The 21,023-nt window shown below is 36.3% G+C and overlaps 1 protein-coding gene across 1 annotated transcript in view; it reads left to right on the top strand.

The window, feature by feature from the left end:
- Positions 1-6,023, top strand: part of LOC106079600 (cholecystokinin receptor type A-like) — a 165,106-nt gene extending 159,083 nt beyond the window's left edge. The window contains exon 5 of the mRNA XM_013240792.2: positions 4,517-6,023. Coding sequence (XP_013096246.2) covers positions 4,517-5,142 — 626 coding nt within the window. The 3' untranslated portion in view covers positions 5,143-6,023. The remainder of the gene's footprint in view (positions 1-4,516) is intronic.
- Positions 6,024-21,023: the final 15,000 nt, after the last annotated feature.

The raw sequence follows: 21,023 nt of genomic DNA, 5'->3' as shown, positions 1-21,023 counted from the left end.
ATGGTTTCTTTACTACGGAGACATATTTACCACTCAATCCCATTGTGACAGTCGCTAAGAAATGTATGATTCACCAAAAACTATGATTCACGATGTGGTCACTGCGAGAGAGAACGGAAAACAGTAGATCACATACTCGGAGAATGTCGAGTCTTGAAAACAGTAGATCACATACTCGGAGAATGTCGATTCTTGAAAACAGTAGATCACAAACTCGGAGAATGTCGATTCTTGAAAACAGTAGATCACATACTCGGAGAATGTCGAGTCTTGAAAACAGTAGATCACATACTCGGAGAATATCGATTCTTGAAAACAGTAGATCACATACTCGGAGAATGTCGAGTCTTGAAAACAGTAGATCACATACTCGGAGAATGTCGAGTCTTAGCATAAGAGGTGGCAAAGTTGAGAGAGAAGGGAGAATTTGGCCATGGCCATGGCCGTGGTCATGGTCAGGTTATTCTCTGTACGGGGACAAGTCGACATTAGGACACACTGGCTGCTATAAGGGACTAGGTCTTTGGGAAACACTGGCTGCTATAAGGGACTAGGTCTTTGGGACACACTGGCTGCTATAAGGGACTAGGTCTTTGGGACACACTGGCTGCTATAAGGGACTAGGACTTTGGGAAACACTGGCTGCTATAAGGGACTAGGTCTTTGGGACACACTGGCTGCTATAAGGGACTAGGTCTTTGGGAAACACTGGCTGCTATAAGGGACTAGGTCTTTGGGACACACTGGCTGCTATAAGGGACTAGGTCTTTGGGAAACACTGGCTGCTATAAGGGACTAGGTCTTTGGGAAACACTGGCTGCTATAAGGGACTAGGTCTTTGGGACACACTGCCTGCTATAAGGGACTAGGTCTTTGGGAAACACTGGCTGCTATAAGGGACTAGGTCTTTGGGACACACTGGCTGCTATAAGGGACTAAGACAGTGTTTCCCAAACTGTGTTCCGCACTAGGACTTGAAAAGTGTTCCACGAACTACTGGAACAATTAACTAGTAGACCTACACAACAATTATTCCGAACAGAGAAAAATACATTTTATTTGATCTTCTCGGTGGAAAAAATAAGCTACAACAACATCATTATGAACTTTTAACTGATTTTGATTCTGCCTCTAATTTATAAAACAATGGCAATGATAAAAATAGACCACTAAATGATTTCTGTTCAAGGAGGTCTGAAGAGTACTTTAATATTTCAATAAGAAAAGCTGATGTTATTTTACTTGTGTTTCCTACAATCTCTTTGTGACAATCAGGTTTATTTCGTTGTAACATAGTCTTGTATAAATCTAGAAACGGGCGGCTTGATGCCCCACCAGATAGTAGAATTGAGCTTATGACTTATCAACAATCAAAAAGAAAATAATCTCCACTAGGACACAATACCATCGAAGTCATGAGACCTTCATTTTTCTGATGCTAACGTCTGTATATTTTATTATCGTTTTCTATTTGTAAATAATTTTACAAAAATATAAATTTAGAATATGGTTTAATTCTTATAAATTTAAATTTTAAAAAATGGGAAATAATATGTTCTAATAAGAACGAGCGAAAAGTTCCGATAAAGTTTCCGAAAATGGGAAGTGTTCCGTTAAAGAAAAACGTATATGCATACTAACTCGTTTTTTTTCTCTTTAAAAAATAAAAATAAACATTTTTTTGTAAATGTAGTAGTTAGTATGACAGAACTTACTTAACGTAGCAATACAATCATAAAAAAATGAGACAAAATTGTATTTATAGTAGGTACTGTAACTGAATTGCCTCCTGTGTTTATTACTATTAATAGTGAATAGTTGTAAAAATGGTGGATTTCTATGAGAAAAACTGCTTGCAAAGTTGATTTTTAAAATTAATTTTTTCGTTTGCAGAAAAGAAAAGTAGCCGTTGCATCAGAACTTTGAATGATCTAAGATTTTATGATGTTGGATTCTCAATATCGAACGGACGGACAGACAGGCAGACCACACAAAACTAATAGCGTCTATTCCCCTTTCGAGGGCCGCTAAAAAAGAAAATAAAAAAAAGTAATCCATTTCATTCATTTTTCTGAAACCAAATTTGTTTCATCTCAACATTTAATTTACTTAAAAGAAATAAAACCTTTTCATCATGTCACCAATCCTTATTAAACATGATAAAGTTATGGGTGTCCGTTAGAGTCACGAAATTCAAACCCAAGACTCTTCGGTTTGGCAGCCTCCTTACCCCTCAACCTCCTCGCTTCATCCTTCAATATTTAAAAAATAAGTTCTTGAGTCATGCAACCTTCGATAAAAATTATGGCGTTTAAAGTGCAAACAGACTAAGAACCATTGTCATGGGATAGCGTAGTAGCTTGTACCGAAACCAATCGTCATAGCAGGCCCAAACACCTTGTGACGTGGTAACGAATTATTGGTCTCTCCAGACCATAGTCTGCCCCGTCACTTGTCTGTGTACGGACCTACTGCGACGTTTGGTGTCACTTGAACAGAGCGAAATATCATTTAACTGGCATCCTTTAGTCAACCATGGTTCATCTCGTAGAACACTTTTTCACGTAAGACTATAGCCCTATGTTGGAGACATTCTTATCCCCAAACTGATAATTTAATAGTTTTACTTAACATTCTTAGCCCCAGTCTAAAAAAAGACATTTTACTTACAATTAATGAAATCGAAAACATAAATTTGTAGGGAAAAGGGATTAAACAAAATTCTATTAGCAAACATATAACTAACGCAGTTAAAGATAGCATTTTTTTTTCCTAGAAAAGGAACCAGACATTTTTGGTTTGGCTGACTTTTCTTCCAGAGCTGAGCTCATTTCTTTTTCGATGTCCATAATTTTCTTTGTAACCAATTCTTGTAGGGTTATGTCCAGTTCTTTGCACATAGTGCGGTGTAGGGTTATGTCCAGTTATTTCCACATAGTGCGGTGTAGGGTTATGTGCAGTTCTTTCCACATAGTGTGGTCTAGCGTAATGTTCCAATCATAAACTCCATTGGTAGCGAACCATGCTGAGAATTACTCCCTTAGAGTACGTGAAAGGAAGCCTTGTACAAGGACAGCCCTAATGCCGCACACGAACCAGTTCTCTATCAAATCCTTGTCCCGATCGTCCTTCATGCATGACGCGACATTCATACAGAATGTGGTCTACTTTTTTTTACGTCCTCGATGCAGTGGTAGTTTTCGCGAAACCGTCCGAAGTAAGCACCAATCGGACAGTGACCGACTCAGATATCCAGTTCTCTCCACAAAATGTGGTCTAGGGATATGTCTTACCAATAGTCAACATTATATGCATTGTTTTAAGGTCCCGTTTCATTATATCCACATATGGGGAGTGGGGAAGGCCAGTTTTTTTTTTACCAGTTTCTAGTTGCCCATAAAGGATGGCCTTGGGGATTCGTTTCACCTCCCTACTGCTATTTAGGCTTCATAATCAAAGTTAAACTGTCTCTAGAACCTCAACCTCCTTTAGACCAAGTTAGCATGTCTAGAAATAAATTAACTCATCAGGAAAACAAAGATGTCTACAACACGAATACTAAGTAAGTTACGTCATATGTAGCGAAATATCGAGCATTATGCGAAACAAGAGCTTAAATAAAATGCTTACCACTTTCCTTGACTAAGCCGTATCTTGAAAGTTACATGGCAAGACAGAATAGGCAACATTGAGCTGGAGGACTCCCATTGCCTCAATGTTAAGCCTCCTTGGAAACGTCTCGTAGTGGAACTAGATAGTCCAATGACAGGTAACGAAACAGGCCTCTGTCGGATATCCTGGACGAGCTTTTGTTTTATATCGCAACCCTGCAATCTAATTCAAGTCCGACACGCCGTATCAAGCAGAGGTGCCACGGGTTACAGTCTAGGAATAGGAAGAAATTACTCGTGATTAGCTCTGCCTTTGGCCGTTGGTAGCGAGAGGGTCAAAAACTAGCTCCCTGTCCACGCCGTGTCGTTTGATAAAATCTTTTCTAAAGGTTAATCGGGTTAATAGCGCATACGCGCCGATTCTCTATTGGACCTCATCGAAGGATCCACTAGTGCACTGAGGCCTTGGCTTGCTCAGGTCTTCCCAGTGTATTCACCATCCTCAGTTAACACTGTCTGCGTTGGTATGGTCATTCAAGCATTACTGAAATAAAGTAGACCGATTGAAAAGATAGAGTAACAGAATAAGAGCATTACCTATCAACCTAATCTTCTCTATAAAATGTGTAGTGTACAATTGCCTAATTGCCCTTTGACCTATTAAATTAAAATAACAGCTTTGGATTTAAAAATGGACACGCGACGTTTAGTAAAAGGAGAAAGTGATTTATTAACGAAATTAAAAGCATATAAGCTGCTACACAGAGCTGAATCAAAAGAAGAAGAGGGAGATTACTCTTCTTCAATCATTGGTATTTACTGTTTGGTTGAAATAATGTATATTTCATTTAAATGTATGGATTTATAAAAAAAGTAAAAAGTATATTCTATTTTTTTTTTAACAGAGAAACAAAACAAAAACGGATGTGCTAATTACGACTGCCACAACGGTGTCTCAATCTATGTCAACAACAAGAAACTGTTAACTGGCTCGCACGAAGAGTCAGACATGCCCATGAACATCAGCACCTGCAGCAGCAGCAACAGTGTCATGGACGCTAAAAATCTTAAGCCTGGCCAAAGGCGCCGGTTTGAGGTGCACCGGATCATGCGGCAGTCCAACACGGAAAAGTCTCGCGCCGCCAAGAGGCGAGTCATCAAAATGCTCTTCATCATAGTGCTGGAGTTCTTCATCTTCTGGACGCCCGTCTACGTCATCTCCTCCTGGATGGTCTTCGACGTACCCAGCGCCCAGCGAAACATCTCGAACATGACGAAGTCGTTATTTCACCTGCTGTCCTACGTCAGCGCGTGCTGCAACCCAATCACCTACTGTTTCATGAACAAGAACTTCCGCCAGAGCTTTCTGATGGTCTTCAGATGCTCCAAGAAACGTTACGTGTACGCCCACCGCTCCCAGATGTCCTTCTCAGGCAACACAACGTCTACGAGGGCGCCAACCACGCAGTCGCTAGCTACCAGCTACGACAAAATCGTCGACTCGGATGACATATCGGAGAATAGTGTTTGACTAATGTGTCGGAACGTTTGCTGTGGGTAGACTCCGTGGTGAAATACAATCTCATATGGGACTCCATTTCGTAAATACAATCTGACCTTTGATTGATGGTTTATAAAATGTGTACTTTTAAAGAAAATGTCTTTTCTTATTTTACACGGTTGTATCCCTTACATTGAGAAGTGACGAAACTATATCGTAATTATGTATTCAGTAAGAACTGGACGGAATTAGACTTGCTAAGGCCCTAATCTCTTTGAGATATGGGACCCCTTGTTATCAGCAGACATACTCTCCCTTCTCAATTTCTATAACATTATTCATAATATCTATCGAGCCATTATCTGGGGTCTCCATGTAAGAAGGGAGTACTAGGTTATAGCTTATGTTACAAAGGATAAAACACTATGAACGAGAGTTACTTCAATATTAGGGAACATGAGGTTATAAATGAATATAGCTGTTTAACACATTATTACACAGTGTGTGTGTTGAAAGTTTCTTTAAAAAAAAATTGGAACTCACAGTCTACTAAGACTATCGCCTCGACTATGGCAACACTGTCCTAGGTGCAACAAACCAGCACAGATTCACCATGAATAGGTTTGCAAAAATAGTTCTGAAATAGGAAGAGAGGAAAGAATCTATAGGTCATGATAAAGAGTAACATGCAACATATTCTAGGTCAAGATTATTTGTCTTTTTTTCTACCTGATATCTGAAACCTATGAACTTGAATAACTGGATAGTTTTACGTAAGTCGGGTTGTTATTCAGCTGCTCGCCTGATGATGGTTCCCCTTGTGTGCAATGAAGGATAACAGTGTGGTCCTATGGTTATCAGCGCATCTGTAATGTTGAAACGCTATTGGATATACTATAAATAAATAGGTCTTTTATCATACTTTAGAGTTAGATTTCATCACAGGATTGTCAAAGATGTCTTTACACGGGGCAATATATAAATGAAATCATAAAAATTATATAACAGTTTCGCTTCATTTTATAAATTGTAAATATATAACATCGAAATAGCAGTTTAGAAAAATGTTAATATTGACTTTTATAAGTTCTATAGTTTGTAAAAGACTGTATGTATATAGCATTTAACCACTTTCATACCATAAGCCAATATTTATGATTAAAATAATAGTATATCTCATTATAAATGGCAATTATTTTGTATTCATAGATGAAGTATAGGCCTACATTCTTAGAAGCGAAAAATTTTTCTGAATTTATATCTCCAACACTAACACCTTGTCATAACAGAAAGAATTACGAAGTCAACGTATCTAAGGAGCCCTACATCTTCTTGATTGTAACTTCTAATCTAGAATCTAGTCCATACGTTCGGTTGTTCTGCATTTTCTGTTGTTTAGTGTGGAGAAGGTAGACCTACTATTATATAAGCAACTGCTGTTGTATGGTGTACATAGTATAGGAGAAAAAAAAATACATGATTATAATCTGATCAAATTATTAAATAACAAAACTTTATAAAATGCTTTTCTTTTTTAGAAAATAAATGAATCAATTTACAACGGCCTAGATCAAGAATGCAAAAAAAAAATAAATAAAAGCTATAAATGCTATTTCCATGAAAAGTTTAATACTGAGAAAGAATTGCCGTCTAGAGGCAGTAAATGTTCGTTCAGAAGAGCACAGTTTCGTCATCAAGATGGGAAATGTCAGTGAACAGGAAATAAAAGCAAATTTTGCAAACTAACAAATGACATGATGAGAAGAACTAACAGGCAATGAAAAGTGTCAGAGTATTAAGTAAGCGAAAAAAAACAAACAACTTTCATTCTCTCATGACAAATGAGTCACAATGTTAAATTTCAATTTCATGTCTTCCTGTGAACTGGATATCGTCTGAATGGAAGACAAAGTACACCCTGTATGTTCAGCATTTAAAGCTTGTATTGGTAGTATTTAAAGTTAGCATCAGTAGAATTGATATTTAATAAAGGCTTACCCATTAGGCTTATACTTGAAATTCTATAACAGTTGATGCTCAGATCATTGGACAATACAAAAATAAAAACTGAAATAGAATGAGATGAAATAGAAACTAAAATACAATTTAGCTCTCATAGAAACTGATAATAGAAACAAAGTTTAAAAAAAATCTGAGGTAGATGTAGCCTACTTTTAAAACAACAAACATAACCTTTATGTACCAAACTTTCCCTGATCGAAACTAAATTTTTAAAAATCCGATCTTGTTTAAGGGCTTGATTGGTCAGAAAATTCGATTTTCTCTAATATCACGCCAGACCTTTGAGCGACATTTTCAATGAATGCATTGCTAAGTCGCAAAGTTAGAAGCTAGAGGGTTAGCAGGCGAGACGTTTGCAGACGTGACTGGGAACATGGGTGCCTGCGTAGGAATACAGTTTAAATGCAGTTTAAAATGCACAGGGATGAAAATGTATAATCTCTTCATGACCTTCTGCCTTCTCGAGGAAATTTCTTATACACCCCATTCTAGAATCTTGAAGACATCATTTTGTTTTAATTAGTTTTTGAGTGGTATAACCTGTGCTTTTCTTGTGACGGTACGCACCGGTACGGCTTACCGGCTCCTTTTTTCAATGTGGGGAAAAAATTATTACTTTGTTTTGCAGTTTATTATTAATTTATTAGTAGTTAAAAGTGAGGCATCACTGAGTACCGGCAAAAATTATTTTTTTACCAAAAAGCACTGGGTACAAGCAACATTAAAACAGCATGACAGGGGGCGCTGCAGATGTAGAAGCGAGGCAGTGAAGAGAACTAAGATAGATTAAACAAAAGGAAAAGCTTAGAAAATTGATTCTGCAGTGACGAAAATGATCCTGTAGGTAATAAAAAAACCTAACATATCAACACTGCCTTTAGCTTGTACCCCGGATAAACAAAGACTGAACTACTATTTATTGTTTTTCCGCACTGTATGAAACTCTTCACTGATAAATGTGAGCTCCTTTAAGAATATTGGACTCATGGACATTTAAAGAAGAGAAAGAAACATAATAGTCTGTCCAGATGTGATCAAAAGCATGTTTATAATGAATGTATTCAATTTGCATTTATATTTTTATTTTTATTTTTGAACACATGTATATTCTTAGCCTAAACATCCCGAAGGACGGTGGGTGGATGGTGAAGGGAATCTTTGGAACCCCGGTGGAACCCCGGACTATCTAGACGACAATCTAGAGCGCTTAACACCCGGTCAGGCAGCCATTCTTACTATTTAAAAGTTTTGTAATATTCAGTGAATAAAAAAGTAATTCGATGGTACATTATCAGTAATGGTGCAACTGGAGAGATCACTCCTCAAGCATACCCTTTGAATGTAAACTAAAACGTATCTTTCTTTGAAAAAAGATTCCCCAGAATACGAAATCACTGAAACGGCAAGTCAACTTGAATAAGAGCTGTTCCTGTCCTGATCACTTATTTGTCACATTCTAAAACCTTTGAGGTTTGGATTCCCTGTCGTCTAGAACTAAATGTATCATTCTTCGTCTATAGTGTTGTACGTTCCATCGTGTACACATTTCACGACTACTTTCGCCCTTTATACCTCTATTTAAGTCGCAAACTAGGAATGGGCAAAGCCTAACACCTCATGGGTCACACGGATCTCGAAAACTGCTCCAAACACTTTTTCCAATAAATTGTGACTGGTGATGTAAATCGCCGGTAGAAGAAGTACCAGCCTGTTGGCCACATCGGGAAAACTCGAGTTTAGAATTGTTCAAAGTATAAAAAGAAAATAAAGTACATTTGGTTAGAGAGCTAGAAAACATGTATTTCGAACAGACAATGTGTAGTATAACTTTTCCGTAGGCCGTTTATGTTGAAGACTTCAATACTGTTCAGATATAGGTCCTGATCTAAAGGCCTATCATTAGAATATTGATGTATCTAGTTGATTTATACATTCGCTTTACCAGGGGGGAATGTTGGTAAATCTAACATTCATTAGTTATCGCTCTACAAATTGTATGAAGGAGATATTTTCTTTTTTGAAAAAAAATTTGTTTAAATATAATTCTTGTTTATGGTCTTCATGTCATCTTCGTCTCTCTATCTCTCTCACCCACACACTTTCTTTCTTATTTTCTATCTTTTACTCTCTTTCTCTCTCTCCCCTCTCTCTCTCTCTCTCTCTCTTCATTTTTCAATAACATTTGACTGACTCATATTATTTATAAACTTTTCCGTTTAAAACACACTTATGAGTCTCTACGTTTCCATTAGTATATCAATAAGTCTGTGTCTTGTATGAAGTTTATGGCTGATAATTATTTGAAATAAACATTTTAAAAGCAAATCTTGTTTTCAATTACTCTGTTCACATTTCTGTGTTGACATTTACTTATGAAAAATTAAATTAACTCTGTTTAGACTATTCAAAATGAAATATGACTTACATTGATTTAAATCCTCCAGATCTGCTCGGTGCATTGGGTGGCAAGATATCTCCATAAAGATCTGTCACTGGCATTGTCTGAAGCTTCTTAACCTGATGTCCACTTGTTCTGAGCTCCTCCACGAAAGTTAGGCGCCAAATTATACGATGACGTCCCTGTTTGCGCTCTCCTTGTATTGACCTCCTTTACATTCTCGGTTTGCTTAATTCCTTTTGTTGGAGGACATGTCAGGCAAATCCCATGCAACGCCTGGTCACAAATCTATTAATCGGTCGAGTCCCAGTTCGTGAAACATGGAAAATAAACAAGGTATATAAAATTAAAATTGGAATAATGAATAACAGAATCTAACAGATGTCCTTTAATTATACAAATACAAAAACACCAACTAACAAAGATAAACACATCCAGGAAAACATTTCGCAAGTTACATATAGTGTTATTGAAATAAAATATTAACACGTGTTTAGAATTGAAAATAATAATAATAATAATAATAATAATGCTGTTAGAACTCACTGAAGGGAGAACATCTCTCCTCCCCAAAAAAGGGGATCCGAACCAACCATCAAACTATCGCCCTATCACTTGTCTGTCAGTGGTATATAAATTTTGCTCTGCCCATAAGCTACTAGCAGAGGAACAAGAAGGCTGCATTGAGGAGTCGATGGGCTGTAAAGTACAGCTAACTATAGATGGTATTATATTGCACCAAGCTAATATAAGAAAGAGAAACTTACACATGTGTTACATCGACTACAAAAAAGCTTTCGATTCAGTTCCGCATGATTGGCTATTAAAAACCCTGGATATTCATAGAATCAACCCAAGAATAAAACAACTATTGAAAGTCTGTATGAATAATTGGAAGATAAACCTGCACCTTAATCGTGATAAACTAGGTTCTGTGCACATAAGAAGAGGTATATACCAGGGTGACTCACTATCTCCACTCTGGTTCTGCCTAGCGATTAATCCTCTATCTACATTACTCCAAGACTCTACAAACGGTTTTAGGGTTGACACTAAAGTACAAAATGTGTGTCCCACTTATTATACATGGATGATCTAAAGCTATATGCAGAAACCGAGCAAAAATTACACACCTTAATCAAAACGGTAAAATGCTTTAGTGACGATATCTGTATGTCTTTTGGCCTGGATAAGTGTGGCATCATAAGCATTAAGAAGGGCAAGGCAACGAACACCAACATTGAATTTTAAGGCATCGAGGAATTGAACTCCGCCTCTATTTTTAAATATCTTGGAATAAACCAGAAAGCCAAGATAAACCATAAGAAATTAAAAGAGGAATTTCTTGGCAAATATAGGCAAAGAGTTAATAAAATCCTCAACACCAAACTGTCTGGCAGTAAACAGCTGGGCCGTCCCAGTGCTCCTTTACACGTTCGGTGTGATCAAATGGACTGACACCGACCTACATGACATTGACAGACTAACTAGAAAATTACTAACCAAGTTTCGATGCCTACACCCCAAGTCCTCCACCATAAGGTTATACCTACCCAGGAAGGATGGGGGTCGTGGATTGCAGAACATCTTCAAATTGTGTAAGATGCAAGTTTTAAAAATACGATCAAAACTGCTCGCCTCCAGCAACAAATTAGTTTCCTTCCTACGGAAATACGACTCCGATGCAACCCCTCTGAACCTACACAATGCTGATGTCAATGTCGGTTTGGACGACGTAGGGCATGAGATTCGCCAATGGGAAGAAAAAACACTCCACGAAAAATTTCCGGCTTCATTACATGGGGACAACATCGACAAGGCTGCTTTCTTAACATGGCTCAAAGCAGATCATCTCTACCCTGAAACAGAAGGCTTTGTTACAGCAATACAGGACAGAGTAATCAAGACAAAAAATTACGAGAAGCATATCCTGAAACTCAATGTTGTCGACAAATGCCGAAAATGTGGAAATGTGGGCGAGTCGATTGAACACATTATGACAGGATGTCCAGCCCTATCAGAATCAGCCTACCTGGGTCGCCATAACCAAGTTGCAAAGTTAATACACCAACACCTGGCTTTGACATACAAATTGATCGGTAAGGACACTCCCCCTTATTATAAATACTCTCCACAAGAGGTTCTCGAGTCTACTGAACATCTGCTGTACTGGGATAGGCCTATTCTGACCGACAAAACGGTAGATTTCAATCGCCCGGATCTGCTGTTCATCGATAAAAAAAGAAAAAACCGCTACCATTATCGATATCGCCGTACCACTGTCTCATAATTTAAGAAAAACTGAGATAGAAAAACAAAGAAAATATGGGAACCTAGGCTTGGAGATTAAGCGTCTATGGAAATTGTTCAAAATAACAATATACCCCATTGTTATATCAACCGAGGGGATAATAACAACTGACCTCACAGACACCTTCAAGGCCCTTAACATTCCTAGGAACATCTTCGTTGCCTGTCAGAGGGCGGTACTGCTGCAGACCTGCCACATCACCAGAAAATTCCTCAGTGGAAACTGTTAAAGGGACTACGATGAATTTTGTTTCTCTTTAGCGAAACTCGACCCTGGCAGCGCCAGAGAATGACTACTCGTTTATTTCTAACATAATAATAATAATAATAATAAGGCTTGTCTTCAAGTCTGAAGATTAATGAGGAATGCAGTATTTTCCTTGGCAACGCAGCCACAGCTGTGACCTACATATTTGTAACATCCAGGGCAAGCATAACCATTGTCCGTCGGTGGTCGAATAAGATTTCTCATTCTTCGTCTGCGTCTGTCCTCGGCAGTGAACTTTCATTTGGTCTCAAATGTGTTCCCGCGGCCTATGTGAGTGACCTTCAGTAGTCTCGTTCAAAAAGCGCATGCAACCAAATTACCAAAGAACAAGATGGCAGATAAGATGGCGAATCTTGACCTTTAGACATACTTACGTAGGCATATATATGTAAGGTCAAACAGAAACTTACACTTAAGTTGGACTCACAAATGGAATTACATAAGACAATAAGAGGCCATTATTATCATTAGGAATGTTTGTACATTCAGAGTCCAAACTGTAAACGCGACACAAATGATATGACAGTTTAATCGAGAATGTTTATAGCTTTGAAGCATAGTCAAGTAGAACATGGACATCTCATTGGTGATTAGTGACCAGACTGTTCCCGTTCAGTAGTGACGTCGTAGACATTGTCCAATTGCCGTGGACCTAGTCCTTTTACATTTAATTCTGAGCATGTCATTGTTTGAAAGTGTATCGAATCAACATCTAAACATACCCGCAGATGTATACAGCATCTAAATACATCCGCAAAGGTATACAGCATCTAAATACATCCGCAAAGGTATACAGCATCTAAATGCATCCGCAAAGGTATACAGCATCTAAATACATCCGCAAAGGTATACAGCATTTAAATACATCCGCAAAGGTATATAGCATCTAAATACATCCGACAAGTTTACAGCATCTAAATACATCCGACAAGTTTACAGAATCTAAATACATCCGACAAGTGACAAGTTTACAGCATCTAAATACATCCGACAAGTTTACAGAATCTAAATACATCCGACAAGTTTACTAAATACTAATTTGGATTTATTTGAGACTACTTTTGCAATATCACTCGATCTCTTAGCGAAATCAATGTTATCGCAGATTTGTTATAGTAGAATCAAAATTGCACATTGAAATATAATCTTTAAGAATTTTTAGAAACAAAACGAGAAGTATGATTCTTTCAACAAATTCAAAATATGTTATTTTTGTAACTGGATCTGAAGAAAGTTACAAATTGAACAGATGAATGAAGGGAAAATGTCGACATGACAAAAATGACTTTAGAAATGTCTCTTTTTTTCTATTTTTTTTTAAATCATTTCCACTTAAATGTAATAGCTCAATATAGTTTTCGAAATGAAATTTATACTATATATATATTATATATATATACTAGTAGGTCACTAAGCTCTGGCTAGACTACAAATATGGAATTCAAACTGACGGTAAAAAACAAAACCAAGCATTAAATAGAACGTTCATGTCTTGATTTGTGAACATTTTATTACGTCATCATTTGGACAAGGCGTCAGACGAGTGTCATGTTGTGAACAATCAGAAAAAAAAATGTAGTTTTTTTTTTTTATTATTTTTTTTTAAATTAATTTCTTAAAATACGAAAAACTTCACGCACTCTTAACAAAAGTAGTGATTATGTTCAAGAGATTTAAGAAAATTTATTTTTCCGATCCAATCAGGCATCTAAACTAGACTCGTAAAATGAATATCTATATATATATATGTATACATTTATATATATATATATATATATATATATATATATATATATATATATATATATATATATATATAGAGAGAGAGAGAGAGAGAGAGATAAATAGATAGATAGATAGATAGATACATAGATAGATAGATAGATACATAGATAGATAGATAAATAGATAGATAGATAGAGATAAAGAGATATAGATATATATGTACATAGATTTACCATAAATTCTTACTATAACAAAATATAAAGGTTAGTTTCTAGAGAAAGCCTAAGCATAACTCTGTGAATAGAACTCAATAATTTATACAATTATAAACTTTGGGAGTCTGACTATAACGAACTACTTGACTGTACACAAGTCTTTGAGTGATCTTTTATCAAAGACATTTTAGTATTAGCTCTAGATATCTATTCACATAAAAAGATAACTTCTACTCGACCTAAATGTGGTCATTATTTTTCATGTCTTTAATAGAATGTTTCTAAGATCTACTAAAACTAAATATTGGTATTATTTTTTTTGTCATAGTAAAAATATACATATGTATTAAATGGTAGAGTAAGAGATCTGGACATTTATTCCAGACGACCTTATAATAATATAATAAGTACAATAGGTCACTTTAAATCGTATACAAAAAGAACAGAAGTACGCAGCAAATAAAATGTTCTTTAATCAGCTGAGGGAACTGCTAACTTACTGTACAAAGAAGGAAGACGATTATGTGGGATGGGAATCAGTCGGGGCTAATTCTCCTAATCAAACACTTTAGTGAGCGCCTCGTACTGAAACTAGGACACATCAATAATAACTTTTTTTTTTAAGTGCTAATTCAAGCCATCAGATGAGGTGTATGCTTACTTTGTGAGTGTCCAGCTTAGTCCAATTACTGAGAAAATCGACTGAGACTTAATGGTCTTTGACCCTTCGCTGACCTGTTTCTTTTGTGTACAAGGGAGAAAAAGAAAGAAAAAAAAGAAAAAGAGGCCTAAGTATAGAGTGTTGTATAAAAGCTCTACAATAGGTAAGTTCTAGAACGCATATATTTGTAATTCAGGGCTGTTAGTGGTTCATTAGAAGTAAGTACATGAGTTTGAGAGGGCGGAAGGTTATGTGTTTACTTTACTGATTTATTTTAGTACAATTCTACTACAATGAACGTACGAAGCATCCTTTTTGAATAGAGGGATGACAGCATGACAAAAGGCATTCTTTATATTCTTACAGCAAGTTTAGAGTGTATTCACAGTTTACAGCTCATACATGAACCTCCCGTATCATCTTACTCTCGCTGGCATAAAGAAGAACGCCCAGCAGCTACTTGTTTCCAAAGAGAAAGCCACTGATGCAACTCTAGGAGCTCCATTCACTTGAGAATCGAAAAAATAGGACCGCTGAGATAAGAGCAGAAGAAAATAAAACAGTTTCATTTGCAGATATATCTGCCTGTGGTCTCTTCTGTGGCATAGGCCACCAACAAGCTTCCTCCATGCGTCTCGGTTCTGGACTAGTCTCTCCAACTGTTCCCATGTCTTGCCCATCTGCTTGACATCTGCTTCCAAATCACGGCGGCTTGTATTCATCTTCCTCTTTCCTTGTGGGTTCCAGGTTAGGACTTGCCTTGTTATTGTATTGGCAGTTAACAATTTGTTGTATTTTTTTAGTTAGATGTGACTAATCATTTAGGTCACAGTGTGGTGCGTTTAGCTACTTAAGATTTTGTCCTCTTTCCAGAAATAAAATCCCAAACTCTACCACTATAGTTGCTCAAGTCCTATGGATGAAGTTAAATCAAGTTATAATCAATATTTTAGAGATGAAAGAAAGACGTAAATCTCTTATATTTCTTTCAAATATAATGCTTATTAAAGAGAAGGACGATTATATTTTCTGTTTAATTTGTTGTAGTATTTTTATAATTTAAAAACGTATATAAATTAGAATCAATAAAATGTAATTTTCTAATCAAAATTTAGAAACATTGCTATGCCAGTGCAACATGTTTAAAGTTAATGTAGCGTTTCACTCGCATCACTGCACACATTTCAAATATGTATGTATTTTTCTGAGGATAATAATCTAATAACCAAAAGTTTGTTACTACATAAAAAAGACACCTCCACAGTATACGTCATATCATGTACTAAAATACTATTGTCATTTATGAGGTTATGAAAGGTAAATCTTGTTAGGATTTTGGCGCTGCTTAATGCAAACAAAATAAACTTTTGTTGATTTTAAGGAAAGTTTTATCAATATAATTCTAGTGAGAAATAATTGCGCAGAACCGGATGTAGGCTTGATAAGGCCTTAAGCTACTTGAGATATGAGGCTTTAGTCATCAACATAATGTTTTTTTGTTTTGCTCTTTCTTCAAATTGTTTGAAAATATCATTAGAACCGTTTTCGAGCAAATGGTGCTCTATTCAAAAGGTTAAGGTTGGCTGTAGTAAATACAGCTCTGGTCGGCGGGTAGGGTTCGAACTTGGGATTATTCAGTCGACAGTCCAGGGCGCGTTACAAACGAACAAGCAGCCAGACAATGTATCAACATGTACATATTGCAGTTGTAGAAATAAAATAGTTATAAATACAAAAAGCTATCCTTTCTTTGAGAGACGCTTGTAGAATGTCCAAGTACTTGACAGTTGAATTTATCTCAAAACAACAAATTTAAAAAAAACAACATTGTCCTCGAGTTATAAGATTATGGAAGGGGAAAGAGTGGCATTGGGAGACCCAGGTTTGACCTACATACTTTGTCACAAGTGCTGTCCGCCGAATGTCTATTAGAGTAATGAAGCAAACATTATTGTTATCAATATTGAAATGACTCAAATGTACACGACTGAAGACACTGACAGGTCTTGAGTCCTTCACAATCATCAAGGTTCATTAAATAATTACTAGACATTCTTAGACCACGTCTGACATGATTATAAGGTGAAACCAACATGAAGAGTGGAATACAATCCATAGAGACATTGGTGCGGTCAGATAAAAGAATGAGGAAATTAGTAAGGTATGTATTTTAAAGACACAAATATGGATCTAATAGTTTGCACTAGGCACTTTCTTTCAATGCGGAATCAAATTTCAAGTAAAAATCGCGTAATTTATTTTTGAGTTTACTTTCAGTTTCACGTCCTTGACATTGTTTTTTTTTTAATTCCCAAATCCTCTCCCAATCTTCCTCTTATTTGTTTAAATTGTCTCATCATTGAATCTGTATGTAAAGTGTTTCACTTGTCCCTTTCTTGTATAGTTTCAATCTTTCTGTATGTTTGAAATGAACATAGACCTTTCAAACCAAAAGGTAAATAAAAACAAATACAAATATTAATTTTATAAACAAATCAATTTTTTAAAAAATAATACAAAAACATATCAATGTTTTGATCATTTTTCATCATTTTTAATGTCAATTACTCTCTACTTCGATTTATATGTGCTCTACATTGGCTGTCTCTTCAAATGGTTCATTTGTGTAATTATATTATTTCTTTTTGGTAGTCAACTTCAAAGCTTATCTGCCCAGGTCAAGGTTACGACAGGAGATGTTGCAGTCGTCATCATCGCCACACTTGGGGGTGCATATTGGGTCGTAAGGAAAGTTAAACTGTCGTACAATTAGCCAGCCCATGCATTTATCGTGGCAGTTCAAATCTGGGTCACTGAGACATTGGAAGAAACATGCGTCCTCATAGCGTCTAAGTTTGTGTCTTCTGCTATCTGGCTCGATGGAAATAAAGAAAAAAAAGGGTTAATACAGAAAGCTACAATTTTCATTTGAAATGTACATTTCTAGAGCAGCTCTCTTGTTCAGTAGAATGGGAAAGTGGCTTAACTAGTGGGACATAACTGATATAATTGTTAGCTGTAGATTTAAGTTGGAATGGATTAGCCCCCTTTATTGACATTGGAGCAATGCAAAATAAAAATAACTATACTTGATTTCATTTTCCTCTCTCTCTATATATATATCCCCTCTCTCTCTCTCTCTCTCTCTCTCTCTCTATCTCTCTCTCTCTCTTAGCACTTTTCTCTGCAATGCTCCTATCTATCCTAACCCCTTAGCATCTTTCCTAAACAAAAAGAAATACTTTTGGAGATTGAGATTGTCCTCTAATGAATGATAAATAGTATTTTTATCTACAAAGTAGTTGCATCTAAAGAGATAGCAGGATTGTTAGATGAATATCTGTGTCCTCCAAATGAAGAATAAATACTATTCTGACATGTTCAGGTGGGGGTAGCTTCTTTGGGAGAAATGCAAAGATCAAAAAGAAAAACATTTTAAGGAGAGTTGTTTTGTTTTATTAACTTATATAATACAGATTTAACTTCAAAAAGGAAGATGATTACGTCCTACGCGTCATGCATATAGTCATAAATATTAACCAATGACCTAAATTCTTCCAAGTCACTGGTTTTCCTGGCTAGCTCAGGCAACCCATTCCAATTCTTTAAGCACTAAGGAAGAAGGAGCATTTGTACAAATTTGTCCTAGCATATGGAACGAGGAATGTGCCTTTATCTTTGTGTCTTTCTGAGTATTTTATTACATTTTGTTTTTGTATTTGAAGATTATGTATAATTGCCACTTTACTTTTGAGTCTTCTATCCTAAAGGCTTTCTAAATTTAGTGATTTTACTAAAGGTGTTACTCTAGTCAAATGTGAATATTCGTTTGTTATGAATCTCACTGCTCTATTTTGTGTCTGTTCCAGTTTCTTGATGTTTTCTTGAGATGAGGGGTCCCAAACAGAGGATGCATATTCTATTGTTGGCCTAACCAAGGTTAAATAACATTTTAGTTTTATGTTCTTATTTGATTTTCTAGAAATTTCTTTTAATAAACCCTAATGCCTTCTTTGATTTTTTTATAGTTTCATCAATATGTGGATTCCATGAGAATTTTTCATTTATTATAACACCTAGGCATTTTGCGTTTTTAGTCTGTGTTACTGGTTTGCCATGAATAAGATAAGTGGAATTAATTAGTTTTAATTGAATTTTTTTTTTTTACTCTTAATAACTGACATTTTTTTGGGTGGAAAGACATGCTCCAATTTGATTCCCATTTCTGTAATTCATCTAATTCTCTTTGTAAAATTTTTTTATCTTTGTTCTTTTTATTGTTCTATACATATCATATATAGCTCCTCCTTCTGATCGAAGATGTGCACATTTCTCATTTCCTACGGACCAATCGTCTGCAAATATTGTGACTTTTGTTCCTGAACTAATGCAATTTGGTAAGTCATTTATGTAAATTATAATGAAATGTATTACTATTAAATAGGTCACATGTATAACATATCTAAGGCCTTCAGTACAAAAACACAACGAGAATTTCTAGTTTCATTTATTTTGTAAGGAAACAAAAACACCGTCCTGACAAATAAACAACATTAAAGGGAAACAAAGAAATATAAATTCATGAACTAACCGCACCTTGTGACACTGGCGACGTCATAGCTCTGACTTGTAACCTTAATTTAGTTTCGTGCATGAGTTCCCTGTTTACACAATCAGTTAATAACAAATTAAATCAACAGAAAAAAAAATGACAAGCGATCTTTGGTTTTTATCTTGCAGGGCTCAAAGTTTCATCGTTGACTTCATCTTGTTGGTGCAGATATTTCTGATATACAGTAGGCCGAGTAGAGGAAGACACCAGTGGAACTTTGCTTAATGAATTACAACATTCCTTGTGTGTATTAGTACTGAATTTCTTCACTCTTTTACTTCTTGAATATGTAACGTTGAGAAACAAGCTTGTCTTTGTGCTCTATTTTCCTTTGGGGAATCAGCAGTCCTATATGCCTTGACTTTTCCTTTGGGGAATCAACAGTCCTATATGTCTTGACTTTTCCTTTGGGGAATCAACAGTCCTATATGTCTTGACTTTTCCTTTGGGGAATCAGCAGTCCCATATGCCTTGACTTTTCCTTTGGGGAATCAACAGTCCTATATGTCTTGACTTTTCCTTTCGGGAATCAACAGTCCTATATGTCTTGACTTTTCCTTTGGGGAATCAACAGTCCTATAGGTCTTGACTTTTCCTTTGGGGAATCAACAGTCCTATATGTCTTGACTTTTCCTTTCGGGAATCAACAGTCCTATATGTCTTGACTGTTCCTTTGGGGAATCAGCAGTCCTATATGTCTTGACTTTTCCTTTCGGGAATCAACAGTCCTATATGTCTTGACTGTTCCTTTGGGAATCAGCAGTCCTATATGTCTTGACTTTTCCTTTCGGGAATAAACAGTCCTATATGTCTTGACTGTTCCTTTGGGGAATCAGCAGTCCTATATGTCTTGACTTTTCCTTTCGGGAATCAACAGTCCTATATGTCTTGACTGTTCCTTTGGGGAATCAGCAGTCCTATATGTCTTGACTGTTCCTTTGGGGAATCAGCAGTCCTATATGTCTTGACTGTTCCTTTGGGGAATCAGCAGTCCTATATGTCTTGACTGTTCCTTTGGGGAATCAGCAGTCCTATATGTCTTGACTGTTCCTTTGGGGAATCAGCAGTCCTATATGTCTTGACTGTTCCTTTGGGGAATCAGCAGTCCTATATGTCTTGACTGTTCCTTTGAGGAATCAGCAGTCCTATATGTCTTCACTCTTTTTACCCTCTGTTATGCAGTGAGTTCGCATGTTTCTGATGTAACCCTGAGTAAAGGCGGGTGGATTTTGTTGATTGTGTAGGCTGAATAGGTTCTGACGAAAACACGAGGAGGTCTTTCGTAGTCGAGGTTAGAACTAGGGATGTGTGGGAGATGAGTCGCGTGACAAGTGACACACCTGTACGTTTAGAGTGAGCTGATTTTGTTGAAATAATCCTTACTCAATTTGTGTTTCTACACACATCTACATTGAAGTTGAAAGCTGTGTACATTTGTTAATAGAAATTATATTCAGTTCTATTAAAAGAAAAATTTGTTATGCTATTTCTGCATTGAGAAATTGATAAATCTACACTGTTTGGACTGAGTATCAACACCGCCAAGACATTAAAACAAGGACTATTTTTATAAAACCAATTTTCTTTGTGTTCAGATAACAAAATAGGACTATAGTTGGGAATCACGGAGTACATTAATTTATTGTGTTTCACGTGGGGAGCAAGGATCTACTTGGAATTATGGGTAAAAAGTCTCGCTT

Source organism: Biomphalaria glabrata, chromosome 8 (genome assembly GCF_947242115.1).
Source record: "Biomphalaria glabrata chromosome 8, xgBioGlab47.1, whole genome shotgun sequence".
Lineage (NCBI taxonomy): Eukaryota > Metazoa > Mollusca > Gastropoda > Planorbidae > Biomphalaria > Biomphalaria glabrata.
The sequence above is the reverse complement of the archived record's forward strand: the minus strand, read 5'-3'. Positions and strand labels throughout refer to the sequence as shown.